The sequence below is a fragment of the Diachasma alloeum genome, unplaced genomic scaffold, assembly GCF_001412515.2.
Source record: "Diachasma alloeum isolate Michigan unplaced genomic scaffold, Dall2.0 Dall_scaffold_01235, whole genome shotgun sequence".
Lineage (NCBI taxonomy): Eukaryota > Metazoa > Arthropoda > Insecta > Hymenoptera > Braconidae > Diachasma > Diachasma alloeum.
Window position 1 is genome coordinate 76,751 of NW_021681344.1, and position 11,962 is coordinate 88,712.

General features: G+C 35.2%; 2 protein-coding genes across 3 annotated transcripts; one reads left to right on the forward strand and one right to left on the reverse strand.

Moving 5' to 3' along the window:
- Positions 1-722: 722 nt before the first annotated feature.
- Positions 723-8,990, forward strand: LOC107046240 (probable Dol-P-Man:Man(7)GlcNAc(2)-PP-Dol alpha-1,6-mannosyltransferase). Of its 2 annotated transcripts, XM_015268818.1 has the most exons (6): positions 723-948; positions 1,452-1,584; positions 3,368-3,541; positions 4,100-4,253; positions 4,381-4,525; positions 5,887-8,990. In XM_015268818.1, exons 1-6 carry the CDS (start codon positions 823-825, stop codon positions 8,062-8,064), a joined length of 2,910 nt encoding a protein of 969 aa, XP_015124304.1. In that variant the 5' UTR covers positions 723-822; the 3' UTR covers positions 8,065-8,990. The 2 variants fall into 2 exon arrangements, with proteins under 2 accessions (XP_015124304.1, XP_015124305.1); XM_015268819.1 differs by lacking the exon at positions 1,452-1,584 and having other exon boundaries at positions 867-948.
- Positions 8,991-9,044: 54 nt separating this feature from the next.
- Positions 9,045-11,261, reverse strand: LOC114841622 (cytochrome c oxidase subunit 7A1, mitochondrial-like). The gene is made up of 2 exons (XM_029126682.1): positions 11,226-11,261; positions 9,045-9,179 (listed from the first exon to the last, which is right to left on the reverse strand). The coding sequence occupies exons 1-2, from the start codon at positions 11,259-11,261 to the stop codon at positions 9,045-9,047; spliced, it is 171 nt and encodes a 56-aa protein (XP_028982515.1).
- Between the last annotated feature and the right edge of the window lie 701 nt (positions 11,262-11,962).

The window sequence follows — 11,962 nt, forward strand, 5'->3', positions numbered from 1 at the left end:
AATAAATCAAAATCGGATGGATAGAACGCGAGTTATTGAAAAAAACCGGAAAAACGAAACAAAAATCATATCTCCGAACTGGGCTGCCGAAAAAATTTGATAAAATTTGAGATATAGTTTTTCAACTTCCCCAATCGTGGAAATCAATAGTGCCCATCAATTTCCAAGAGGGTGAGGATCAGCGGTTGACCCATTTGGCGTGGAATACCTCATATTGAATAATTTCCGTGGTTTTACGTTAGTTGCGATAATTGTTGATTGTTATATATATTATTTTTGATAATGGTTGTAATATCGATAGACTAACCTAAAAAAACAGTAGACCATTGGATCCATCCACTTACCATTTATAAGGTACATACTGTAGAAAATAATGCCTTCCGATTACGGATAAATTCTGTGTTTGCATTCTCAATTAATCAACATTATTTGATAACAAAATGAAAAATTCTGTTAGTTTGCTCAAAAACATCGATGTTCGTGGAAGAAAAATCGATGTTTTTGATTAATCGACAACCATCGCTCATCCCAATTCCTAGGTAGATTTTCCAATGTTGCTACTCTACCTGTTGATTATTCAAATTTTGAAATACTCTCGTGGATGTTGTCAACCAATCAGAGGAGGCGAACTTCATCCGTGATTCCAACCGCCTATCATACGTCTCCAGGATAACTCCCGTCACGGCTAACAATACAAAAGGAGTGCATGTGTCCGTGTATATCGGCTCCCAGCCGCCACAACGAACCACTGCCGGGGTCTACTAAACCCTTTAAATTTAACACCTCCACCAAAATTTTAGTAATCAAATATCATAAATTAAAATGGATCAATTAATTATACTAGTGGCGGCTGTGCACTTGTTGTACTGTCCATTCACCAAAGTGGAGGAATCATTCAATCTTCAAGCTATGCACGACATACTGTATCATGGCTATAACCTGACCGAGGTATTTCCATCATTTGTTTATGTGTTACAGATGTTTGTCAATGACAACAAAATTCTATACGCTAATGTATTATTTTCACTTCCGTATTCTCTCGTATTGGATTAATTGTTGAATTGAAATTCATTGATGAGAAATTGTTACGCAAAAATGTGAGAATTAAATTTAGAAATTGATTTATTTTTAAACCTCGGGATCAGCTGTTCACTTCCTTGTCCATTTAAATTTGAATTTCTTTGATTTCGTTGTCACGTGATGCGATATGAAAATAAGAAAGAAATTAAGGGAAACAGGAGTGAGACTGACAATTCGAAATTCGAAACATAAAAAAAATAATAAAGTAGTAAAGATTTCTTCTTATTTTTTAATATCAATATCACAAGGGGAAATCCGGTTGAAATTTTTCTCGTCGTGACCATGTATTATTTTACTAGTTATTACACATTTCTTTACTGATTATTCTGTGGTATTAATAATTATCGGATTATTTCACTTTGTTTTGATAGTATGACCATCATGAATTCCCTGGAGTTGTCCCAAGAACATTTCTTGGCCCCCTCCTGATATCTGGACTATCATCACCTCTTGTTGCTGCTATTACGCATTTTAGTTTCAACAAATTCTGCGCTCAATACATAGGTATATTCGAAAATTCAACAGCTATTTGATAGAGCGATTTGAGTAAAAAATGAAATCTTTTTTTCCTCGAGAATGAGCAACTTCAGGAGGAAATGTTGAGAGACTGTTTTCATAGTCGAAAAAATCCTTAAAAGGGCAGGAGAGTAAAAAAAACTCCCGAAATGCGAGCAAACCTGAGGGCCGGTTTGTTCATGTACCTTTTGCTCTAAAGGCCCGTTTGTCCAATCATCCGTTTCGCCAGAGGGCTACATGTGTTATTTCAATGGACCGTTTGCTAAAGCTCCGTTTGCAAAACGGGCCTTTTTAGAGGAAAAGGAACATGAACAAACCGGCCCTGAGCTTCATAAATTCTCTTCGTTTGATGAGTTCGAAGACTCAAAAGTTATCACCACCAAATCCTTACTACCACGAAACTGTTATGGAACAAGTTGAGGATGATCTGAGGAGGATAAATAATTCTAAAAAATGTTTAAAAGTAGGGGGCATGCAAGCATCATAGCGGCATCCAGACCTGTCAACCACCTCGTATTTTTAATCAGTTATTAAAAATATTTATTCTCCTCAGATTTTCAGAATTCACCATATGAGGAGAATTCGTGGAGCCCAGATTTACCCACATTTCGGCATTTTTTTTATCCTCTTGCCCTCTTAAAAAACAAAATTCTTGACATTTTCTCAAAAAATGAAAAATCAACAACTTTCTCATTCTAAAGAAAAATCAATGCGACGGAGTGGATCAGGAAGAAAGATATTTAGAATTTTTAATTGTATATTGGCCTGCAGAATAATTGACATTGAGAAAACAATCAAAATTTTTTTGTAGGTACCGAAATTTACAACAATGTCTTCTGATATTTTTCTCTGAATATATTAATTATCGGCATGAATCAATATTCAAGAAGATAAATCGAAATACGCCATTTTCAACATTTTCGTGAATTGTATACTTATCTGAGAGATGAGAGATTCATATAATGTGTTAAGATGTTTCAGACATTTCTTGAAGACGAGAAAATTTGCAACAAAAAATGTCTTTCAACATTTCCTCCTCATTTATCAAACGGGCAAAACCATCTTTCTACGTTTAATCATTTTACTATTGAATTAGCAACTGTTTATGAATTATTCCAATATCTTAGAGACTGACAATTACATTAGACATTAGTAATTTTAAGAGATACTAAGGTCATCACTCAAGTTCAAAGAATTGATAATTGGATAAGTCTTTTGAGATTATTATCTGGATGCAGCTTTTAATTTGAACTAATCCAATATTTGTCTTGCATACAAAAAATCTGGTAGATATTCCAATATTTTCATTTTGAAATATTATTGGCGAAACCTTTTTATAATTTTAAGAAATACATTTTTCTGTCTATTCAATGAATTATAATCAAGACTCGAATTCATCTTTTGATGCATGTTATTCAATTATTCATTGCATTCATTGGAATAAATAACCACAGGAAATTGCATGAAAAATCATGTTGTATTAAATATCTAATGTGAGTTCAAGTATCAAAGTTGTACAAAAAAACACGAGGAAAAAATAGTTGAAAAAATCATCTTGTGAACTAATTCTTTCATTCACATAATTTTATATAATTCTCAAATTCAGTGAAAAATGTATGTTTGATAAAAGATTAGCATTAGGAAGTGTCTTGATGAATAATGTCAAAGTCGTATTATTACTTAATGAATAGAACTAAAAATTGATGGAGACAATTCATGGAAGTGTGAAAATGTTTTGCTACTTGATTTCAATTTTTTCGTTTCTTTTCAGTCAGAGCGGTCTTAGGAATGACTGTTATCGCAGCGCTCCGGTTATATCGACAAGCGCTTGAGAAGATATTTGGGGTGCAATTCACAAAATGGTTCGTTGTAATTACAGTGACACAGTTCCATTTCATGTATTATTTGAGCAGGCCTCTGCCAAATATAATGGCAATGCCCCTAGGTTTGTATCTCATTTATTCACATTGATTAGGAAAAGAAGGAGCATTTGTTTACTTTAATATATGATTAATATATTTGACATATGAATATTCATTTATTGATCATAATGTTTGGTGATTGAGGAATCGTAAAAATTGAACTTAGTTCTAGACTTTTTATATCTTTACTACTAATTTTCACATCAATAATGATGCAGCTAGAGTCAGTTATTTATGGAAATATCGCTACCCCTGTGAAATGGAAAGAATTTTGTAACCGATTAAACATTGAGCATTTTGGAAAATCATTGAAAAATAGTGGAAAAATCATTAATGTTGATCATTTCACTTCATATTGAAGTCTCAGGGGAGTGTATCATTAATATCAATGTATTTTACATTAAAATTAGCTAATAATAATAGGAATTCCAGTGTTAATCTAATTTTTTAATTTTCTCATTATTTTTCTTAGATTTAAGTAATTGCAAAAAAGTGAAAGAATAAAATGAATTTAGAAGAGTCATTTAATTAAAGAACTTTCAAAAACTCTGACAAAAATTTGACAGTTCAGTTTTTTTCAGTTTTATTGGCCTTATATGGGTGGTTGAAACAGAACCACATGATCTTCATATGGTCATCGGCAGCAGCAATAATAATATTTCGTGCTGAATTGTCGATGCTTTTGGGATTATTTCTGTTATATGATATAGGCTACCAGAAACTCTCTGTGCCAAGGTATTTAAATCCCCAACTCACGTAAATATAGAATTCAAATATAGACCAGAAACAGATCCAATTATTATCAGCGCAACTAGGGGATTGTAATATTACAAACATTTACTGTTTTCTTTTCATTTTTCAGATTATTCAAAATTGCAGTCCCTGCTGGAATTTTCTTCTTAGCACTTACGATAGGAGTGGATTCCATATTTTGGAGGAGAATTTTGTGGCCAGAGGGAGACGTTTTTTATTTCAATACGGTGCTCAACAAAAGTAGTCAGTGGGGTGTATCCTTTTTTTAAAATTTAAATAACCGAGAAGATTGCAAAGGAAACGAATGACAAGGATGAAATTTTCATTTGCCTTTTCTTTTTTTCGAAACGTTTATTACGGGAGTTCCATTATTTTGGTAAGGAGTGATGCGAGACACAAATGTGATTTTTTTCTGGAGAATTTGATCGATTACAAGAAAACTAGTGATTTTTTTTTCCTAAAATCCATTTCTTCCCCACGTAATCCTTAAAATGAAATGAAAACCTTATTCAATTCATCTCATTCAAAAATTATCCTGTTATTGTGTTGATAAAATTATCTTACTAATGAATGATATTAGAAAGAAAACAAAAGTCTCTTGTCGTGCAATTCTCAAATCACTCATTATCGAAATAATTCAGGGAATAATTAAAAATTATATGATTCCAATGGTACTTTGTAAATTCGAAAGTTAATTAGTGATCACCACGATAAAAGCCATTTTTCAGTAAAATACCGAGAGGCTCGTTGTAAGAAACTGAATTCTCCAAAAAATTTGTGCACAAACATTTTCTCATGAATTTTCTCCTTTCTGAACAATTCCAAGTTGTAAGAAAAATCAACTCATTTTGTTCAATAATTTCTTCAATTATCAACGGATTTTCCCTCTAAAAAGTTTAATTAGCCGGAAAAAAGATCTCTTGCTCATTAATGCTCATTAATTTACGGTAAAATGATTCAAGTTGAACCATAACGTACTTGGAAAGAAAGTCAATAGAAAAATCAAGCGTTTTCGCTAGAAAATCGTATTGAAATTCTATCGGGAATTCCATTTGATTTTCATTACTTCGATCGAAAAATTGCTCAGTTTTTTCATGGATTTTTCACAATAGAAATTCAATCAAAATATTGCATATAAAAAATCAATAGAATTTAATCTTTTTATCAAACTCACTCTGTTAAGGTAGTTTCTAAGAAATTCTTCGACTTGTCGAAATTTTCGAAGTTTTTTTACTTAAATTTCTTGATGGAAGAAGAAAAAAAGCAGTGAAAAAGGTGACCTTTACTTTCGGACCCGTGGTTTTTAACCACCATGACCCGTTAATCTGGACAAGGACCCCTTGTGATCCTTGTGACCCTTATTTCGCCCCTTGTGAGTCTTAATCTGACCCTTTTGACCCTTTTTCTGATCCTCATGACCATTGTTCTAACCCTCAAGTACCAAATTTATTCCTTGGAGTACCAAATTTTCATCACTAGAAGTAGATTTGATCATAGAAAATCATTCTATTCTGGAAATCACTGAACCACCCGATTGAGGAGTGACCAGCCCCGCGGAACTTTCCCGAACCCCTCAAAAACATTACAAAAGATTTTTCCTCAACCTTAACTTCAGACATTGCCATTCTTTTGGTACTTCTATTCGGCTCTGCCCCGGGGTCTGGGTTTCTCCAGCCTGCTCGTCCCTCTCGGAATGCTCTGGGACGCCCGAGTGCGTGCCCTAGCAGTCCCTGCAGTGATCTTCGTCCTCCTCTTCTCCTTCCTCCCGCACAAGGAGCTCCGCTTCATCATCTACGTATTCCCCCTCCTCAACATTGCCGCCGCCTCCGTCTGTCACAGAATCTGGCAGAACCGAGCAAAATCCACTCTCTGGGCTATACTCTCCCTGGGCATCATAGCGCACCTCATTCTCAACGCCATAGGATCGATGTTCTTTCTCTGCGTTGCAGGCTCCAATTATCCAGGGGGAATGGCCATCATGAGGCTCCATAGACTCGAAAGAGACACCAAAACCCCACTGAATGTCCACATCGACGTTCTAACTGCTCAGACTGGAGTCTCCAGGTTTACTCAGCTGAATCCAAAGTGGAGTTACTCGAAAGTAGAAAACATCAGTTATGACGATCCAGAGGCCCTTCAGCAGTTCACGCATCTGTTGATGGAAGCCAAGAGTAAATACTCACCTAATATAAAGCCTTATCTCAGAACTCATGATATTCTTGATGCTATCGATGGATTCTCTCATATAGCTCTCAATTATAATATGATTCCTCCGGTTAAAATCAAGACGAAACCGACTATTTTTATTATGAAACGAAAATCAATTGTTGGTGGAGGGAAAGAGAGGTTCAAAGAATTTGGAATGGTTCCTGAGGAGATTAAGGGGTTTCAGGAGAAAAATGATGAGGACGAAGAGGTGGTGGAAGACATAGAAGAGATAGAGGAGAAAAAAGTGAATTATTTTGAAGAAGAGGGAGTGGAGGAGGAAAAAATTCTTTCTGCTGGAGAAGTATTGGATTCGATTCAAGGGGAGTCTTCGGGAGAGAGTAAAGAGGTTGATGGTCAACAGACGACTGAAGACTCCATTATTAATGAGTCCATTCAACAAGAAGAACATAACATAGTAGTTGATAAATTGCAGATGAAAGCTCCTGCAGCTTTAAAACTCGATGATAAATCGAAAAAACAACCTGAAATTATTGACAAGAAAAATAATAAAGTAGAAATGCGATTGCTTGAAGCGAAATTGGAGGAAATTCAAAGGGACATTAATGAGAGACGAAAAATGGAAGTGGAGAAAAATGTGAAAATTCAGAGAAAAATTCGTAAAAAATCTGAAGACATCCCAGATTCAACTGTGGAAATCGAAGAGAAAATAAAAGTCGAGAGAAGGATTCCGAAAAGATCTGAGCCAATTCTAGACAGAATGGAAGTGATTAAAAACTCGTCAGAGGTCGAAGTTAAACCTTCAAAACACGAGAGAATAATTCAGAAAAAAATAGAGCAGGTTTCCACTGAGTCTCCTGAACCTGTCAAGGAGGATAACGGGCTCAAGGTAGCAATCAGAAAATTAATTCTAACAAAGAAAGAAGAATTAGAGGCAAAACAAGAAGTGCAATTTCAAACCCTTGAAGATTCTCTAAAAATTGAGCCAAAAATGAAACGAAAAATTGTAGATAGTGTTGCGAAAACATCATTGCCAGTCATCAGGAAAGAATCGGAAGAGCTCCACACGAAGCAACAACCGAAGAAATCTACCGGAATGAAAATAGCAACTGTGAAGGATAGTATAAGAAATATAATAAATCAGTTCAAAGAGTTCGAGAAGGATTTGGCGTCTGAGGACCCTGAGTCGATGAAGAAGTGGTCGTCCGCGGAGTCAGCAGCTGCTTCTACTCTCGATTCGGCCGAGGGGGTTGATCAAATAGGAGCTGTCTCCCTCGAAGCCAATTTCCATGAAGTCGATAAGTTGATTGTCGAAACTGACGATCCGATAGTTCTTAATGATGCCAAAAAGTGTCTCAAGGAGATTATTGACCAGTTCAGGATTCTTAGGAGTGAACTATCGATTGAAGCTGATGATATGTTCGAGGAGATAGCTGAAAAATTCATGGAGAGACCCATTTCCGAGACTCTGATGTACTTCAGTGAAGCTCTGAGGGATTTGATGGAGAAGAGGAAGGAGAAAGTGAGGAGAATCGATGGGAGCTGGAAGAAAAATTCGGGGAATGGGGAGAGGAAGAACATTGCGATGAGGAGGCAGAGGGGGCAAGATGGAAACAGTGATTTATAAGAGTTCTTAGACAGATGGTCGGTTTTCTGTTTTTTTTTCTTTTCAGTGAAAAAGCCTAAAAGTTTTCAACACAAGAGTGGATTTACACACGTCGTGTTGTCGTAGGGTTTTTGATACTCGTCACGAAGGGCTTTTAAACCTCCCGCAAGTGTAACGAACCTTAGACGCGTTTGAAAGCGACTATTTTTATTGCCTATTGGAGAGGAAAAACTAGAGTAGCATTTTTTTATTCATTCCTAAAATGATTTTTCAGTTGAAGAGAATTTTTATTAATTGAAGAGTTATTCATGAAGTGAATAATTTGCGAAAAAATGCCGTAATAAATTTGGTATAAGAAAAATAATTTTAATGAAAACAATGAAAATCATCCTCATTTTCTATTTTTTTTCGCCCATTAAGAAACTCTTATGACTATTTCTCCTAGGATCGCTGGTCACCGAGATGATTCAACAATTAATGATTGACTATGCAGGCATGAATGACCTTTTTTCTTAAGAATTTCATTGTTCACTCAGAAACTTTTACAATCTTCTGATTTTTCTACTCAATCAACTGTTGTTATTAAATAAAAAACATCAGAAATTGATGATTATTTAGTTTTTCCTCTCCAATACAACTGAATAAATAGGTACGTTGCATGCTGTGATATGAACACAAGGCTACAAATTACATTGAATGGTTGAGAGGAACCAACACACGTTCTACACTGGACTTTTGCATTTAGATACAGAGTTGATGTTTCATGTGCTCAAATGATTCCTTTTTCCAAGGAATCGAGTAACGAGTTGCTAGGATAGGTGGAATGTTCACATGTGCCTTATTGAATCTTCCTGAAGAAATTTTATTATGGACTACAAAGTGTATGATTTATGATAAATAGAAGTGAATGAAATGTATGTGAAAAATATATTATTGTTGTTGTTGAATGTTGAAAGAAATCTTTTTGAGACATCACATTTCCTTTTTCCAGCAGATTCCCATTAGATTTTTTTTATATTTTGTACGACGAATTCAAGACACATGATCAGGCCTATTCCTAGGAGACCCAAGGTAGCTCTGTAGAGAATCTTATCTTTGGTGCCTCCTTTTAGATAAACTGGAACTCCATCGTCTTGCTGTTGAGAGGAAAATTAATTAAATTTTTAACGTAGATACATCTACGGTTTCGTTTTGGGCGGCCATTTGGTAAAAAATGCGTATGCAGCCGCGCCATCTATCGGCGGTGCTCGCTGTCGATACATTACCAACCGTCGCTCGATCGGTAAGTTACCGACAGATTGTTAGTCATAGACATTTCCAGTGCAGAAATTTCTAGATTCAAAATTCCGTATAAAAGGATCGGAACGCTCCGCTGTCAGTCGTAAATTGGCAATCAAAGAGTTAAGGGACTTCCGCAGTAAGTATACTTGGGAAAAATTTTGAAATTGTATAAAGACGCAATATTTGGATCATATGTTGTTGCCCACATTAAAAAGATATTCCCAAAATTTCAAGTCCCTGGTCCACCCCATTTTTGAGATATGCATCGCCAAACATTCAATTTTTGGGTTTTTCCATTTTTGACGACGTATATCTCGAAACTGGGGTGGACAAGGTACTTGAAATTTTGGGAATAGTTTTTGAATGTGCTCAACAACATATGATCCAAATATTGCGTCTTTATACCATTTCGAAATTTTCACCAAGTATACTTACTGCGGAAGTTCCTTAACATCGTAGAAAGTGAAGAGTGTAAATATCTGGTGCAGTGGTAAGGTCAGTCTAGATATTGACGTGGATACGTCTATAGTTTCAATATGGGGGTCATTTTGGTAAACGGTCCTTATGTGCAGCGCCATTTATCGGAATTCTAGAAAATTCTAGACATTTCGAGGTAATTTGAGAAGTTTCTTGAAATTTCGAAAAAAGCCAAAGAGTTTGTAGAAATTTCGAGAAAATTCAGGGAGTTTCTAGAAAATTCGAGGGAATTCAAGGAATTTCTAGAAAATTCGAGAGAACTCAAGGAATTTCCAGAAAATTCGAGGGAATGCAAGGAGTTTCTAGGAAATTCGAGAAAGAAGGAAAGACCATGGACGTATCCACGTACAATTACAGCTGTATGGAAGTCACAGCCGCCTGCAATTTTTTTTCTTACTTTGAAATTTACTTGGGGGCTATTCACATTTGTAATCATTGTGTAATAAAATTGAATCGCAGCAAAATAAATTCAATCATTGTAAGCACTGAAATCACATGATTACATTTTGTGGAATTTGTGTTTGTAATCAAGATATAATTATTTGATATGAATGTAATCATTTCAGCTCGTTTCAATCATGTACATGAATTTTAGTCCCTCAAAGCCAAAATTTCTACTAATCAGTCAACTGTACCATAATTACATGCACTTGAAACAAATTTATAGAAATGCATAGCAGAATGGCTAGAAAAGTATTAGTTTATCGCCGATTCTATTGAAAAATTCCGAAATAGGATAGAAAATAGAAAATATTGAATAAAATTACAAACACGACGAGGTCTGCAGCTCATATCAGCTAGGAAAGTTCTTTTTGTTATAACAACTATAGATAGGCAGGGAATGATGGCCGAAATGACAAAGAAGTAGGCACATTTCGATTGCTCTACAATTTATTTTCTTGAAATTCTCCCTATATAGATATCCTTGGACATGAATTTTGGGAAGTAGTTACACTAGTTTTTTTTCATTACAAAATCCGATGATGAAAACTTGAAAGTTCATGCTGAAGATTCCTTACAGAAAAATTGCAGCGAATAAGTCGTATGGGAAAATTGACATTTATTGGTTTATTTATATTAAATGTATATTAAAGAATCGTGCTGCAGAATACAAGAATTTTCTAGCCAATGTACGAGGTTTTCTATTGAATTTTATCATACCTGTTAAAGAAAGAAAAATGTTATAGCCTTGCTTTCATTTTCCCCAAAATGCATCTGCGCAAATTTGGTGGATATCATTGAATTTTGACGTATTTCAGAATGGAGCTATCATTTTTTTTCCATTTAAAATTTTTGGAATAAATAAACGAAAAATTTCTTACAGAAATTTTGAATATTTTTTCGTTCTGGCAGAAATTTATGAAGCTTCGAAGATTTTGATTGACAAAAAAATTGAATTATTGCGAAATTAATGAGTGAATTACCTGAAACAATGCTTGTTTTTCCTTCAATTTCTTCATTTTAGGATTATCTTTGAATGAATAAAGCGATCGAGTCCATATTTTTGCATTTCTTCGTTGTAAAAATGTACGAGGCAGCCTCATCCAACTAGACATTTTTATTTCTCCTCGATCTCGCGGTCGTTCCGTTTGTCAACTGTTTCACCTTTTTCTTTACAATCATTTGCTAAAGTTTTGAAACGATCTGAACTTGTATCCTATGCATTTTGTTTCAGAACTTTAATAAACGACTAGTGATGCTGTCGAGACTAGTCGAGAATTATTTTGGAGAGATCATCACGGTCTGGAAAAACATCGAAAGTTTTGGAATCGGCGCCATCTCGAAAGACATTGGATCGGTGCATCTCGTCACAATTCCGGGAGGATCTATCTTGCCTGAATCTCGAGATTTTCGGTTTTTTAAGTTCACGGGACGAGACGAGGCAGATATCGAGACAAATATTTGAAAAACAGAAAATACTGAAACTCAGACGTGATTGATTCTTCCACGTTCGTGACGAGATGCACCGATCCAATGTCTTTCGAGATTACGACGATTCCTAAACTTTCGATGTTTTTTTAGACCGTGATGATCTTTCCAAAATAATTCTCATCTAGTCTCGACGGCATCACTATAAACGACTGCACACACAGATAAATCGACATGATGAACGCGAATTCCAACAATTATTAATAACAACTCGACAACTCGACAGAATTTC

What these genes read in the sequence shown, in the direction of transcription:
- LOC107046240 (XM_015268818.1), top strand. Translation starts at nt 823, where the DNA reads ATGGATCAATTAATTATACTAGTGGCGGCTGTGCACTTGTTGTACTGT. An exon ending in ATGGCTATAACCTGACCGAG is followed by an intron (nt 949 to 1,451) that starts GTATTTCCATCA and finishes TTGTTTTGATAG; the next exon opens with TATGACCATCATGAATTCCC. An exon ending in CAGAAACTCTCTGTGCCAAG is followed by an intron (nt 4,254 to 4,380) that starts GTATTTAAATCC and finishes TTCATTTTTCAG; the next exon opens with ATTATTCAAAATTGCAGTCC.
- LOC114841622 (XM_029126682.1), bottom strand. Translation starts at nt 11,261, where the DNA reads ATGAAGAAATTGAAGGAAAAACAAGCATTGTTTCAG. An exon ending in AAAAACAAGCATTGTTTCAG is followed by an intron (nt 9,180 to 11,225) that starts GTAATTCACTCA and finishes TCCTCTCAACAG; the next exon opens with CAAGACGATGGAGTTCCAGT.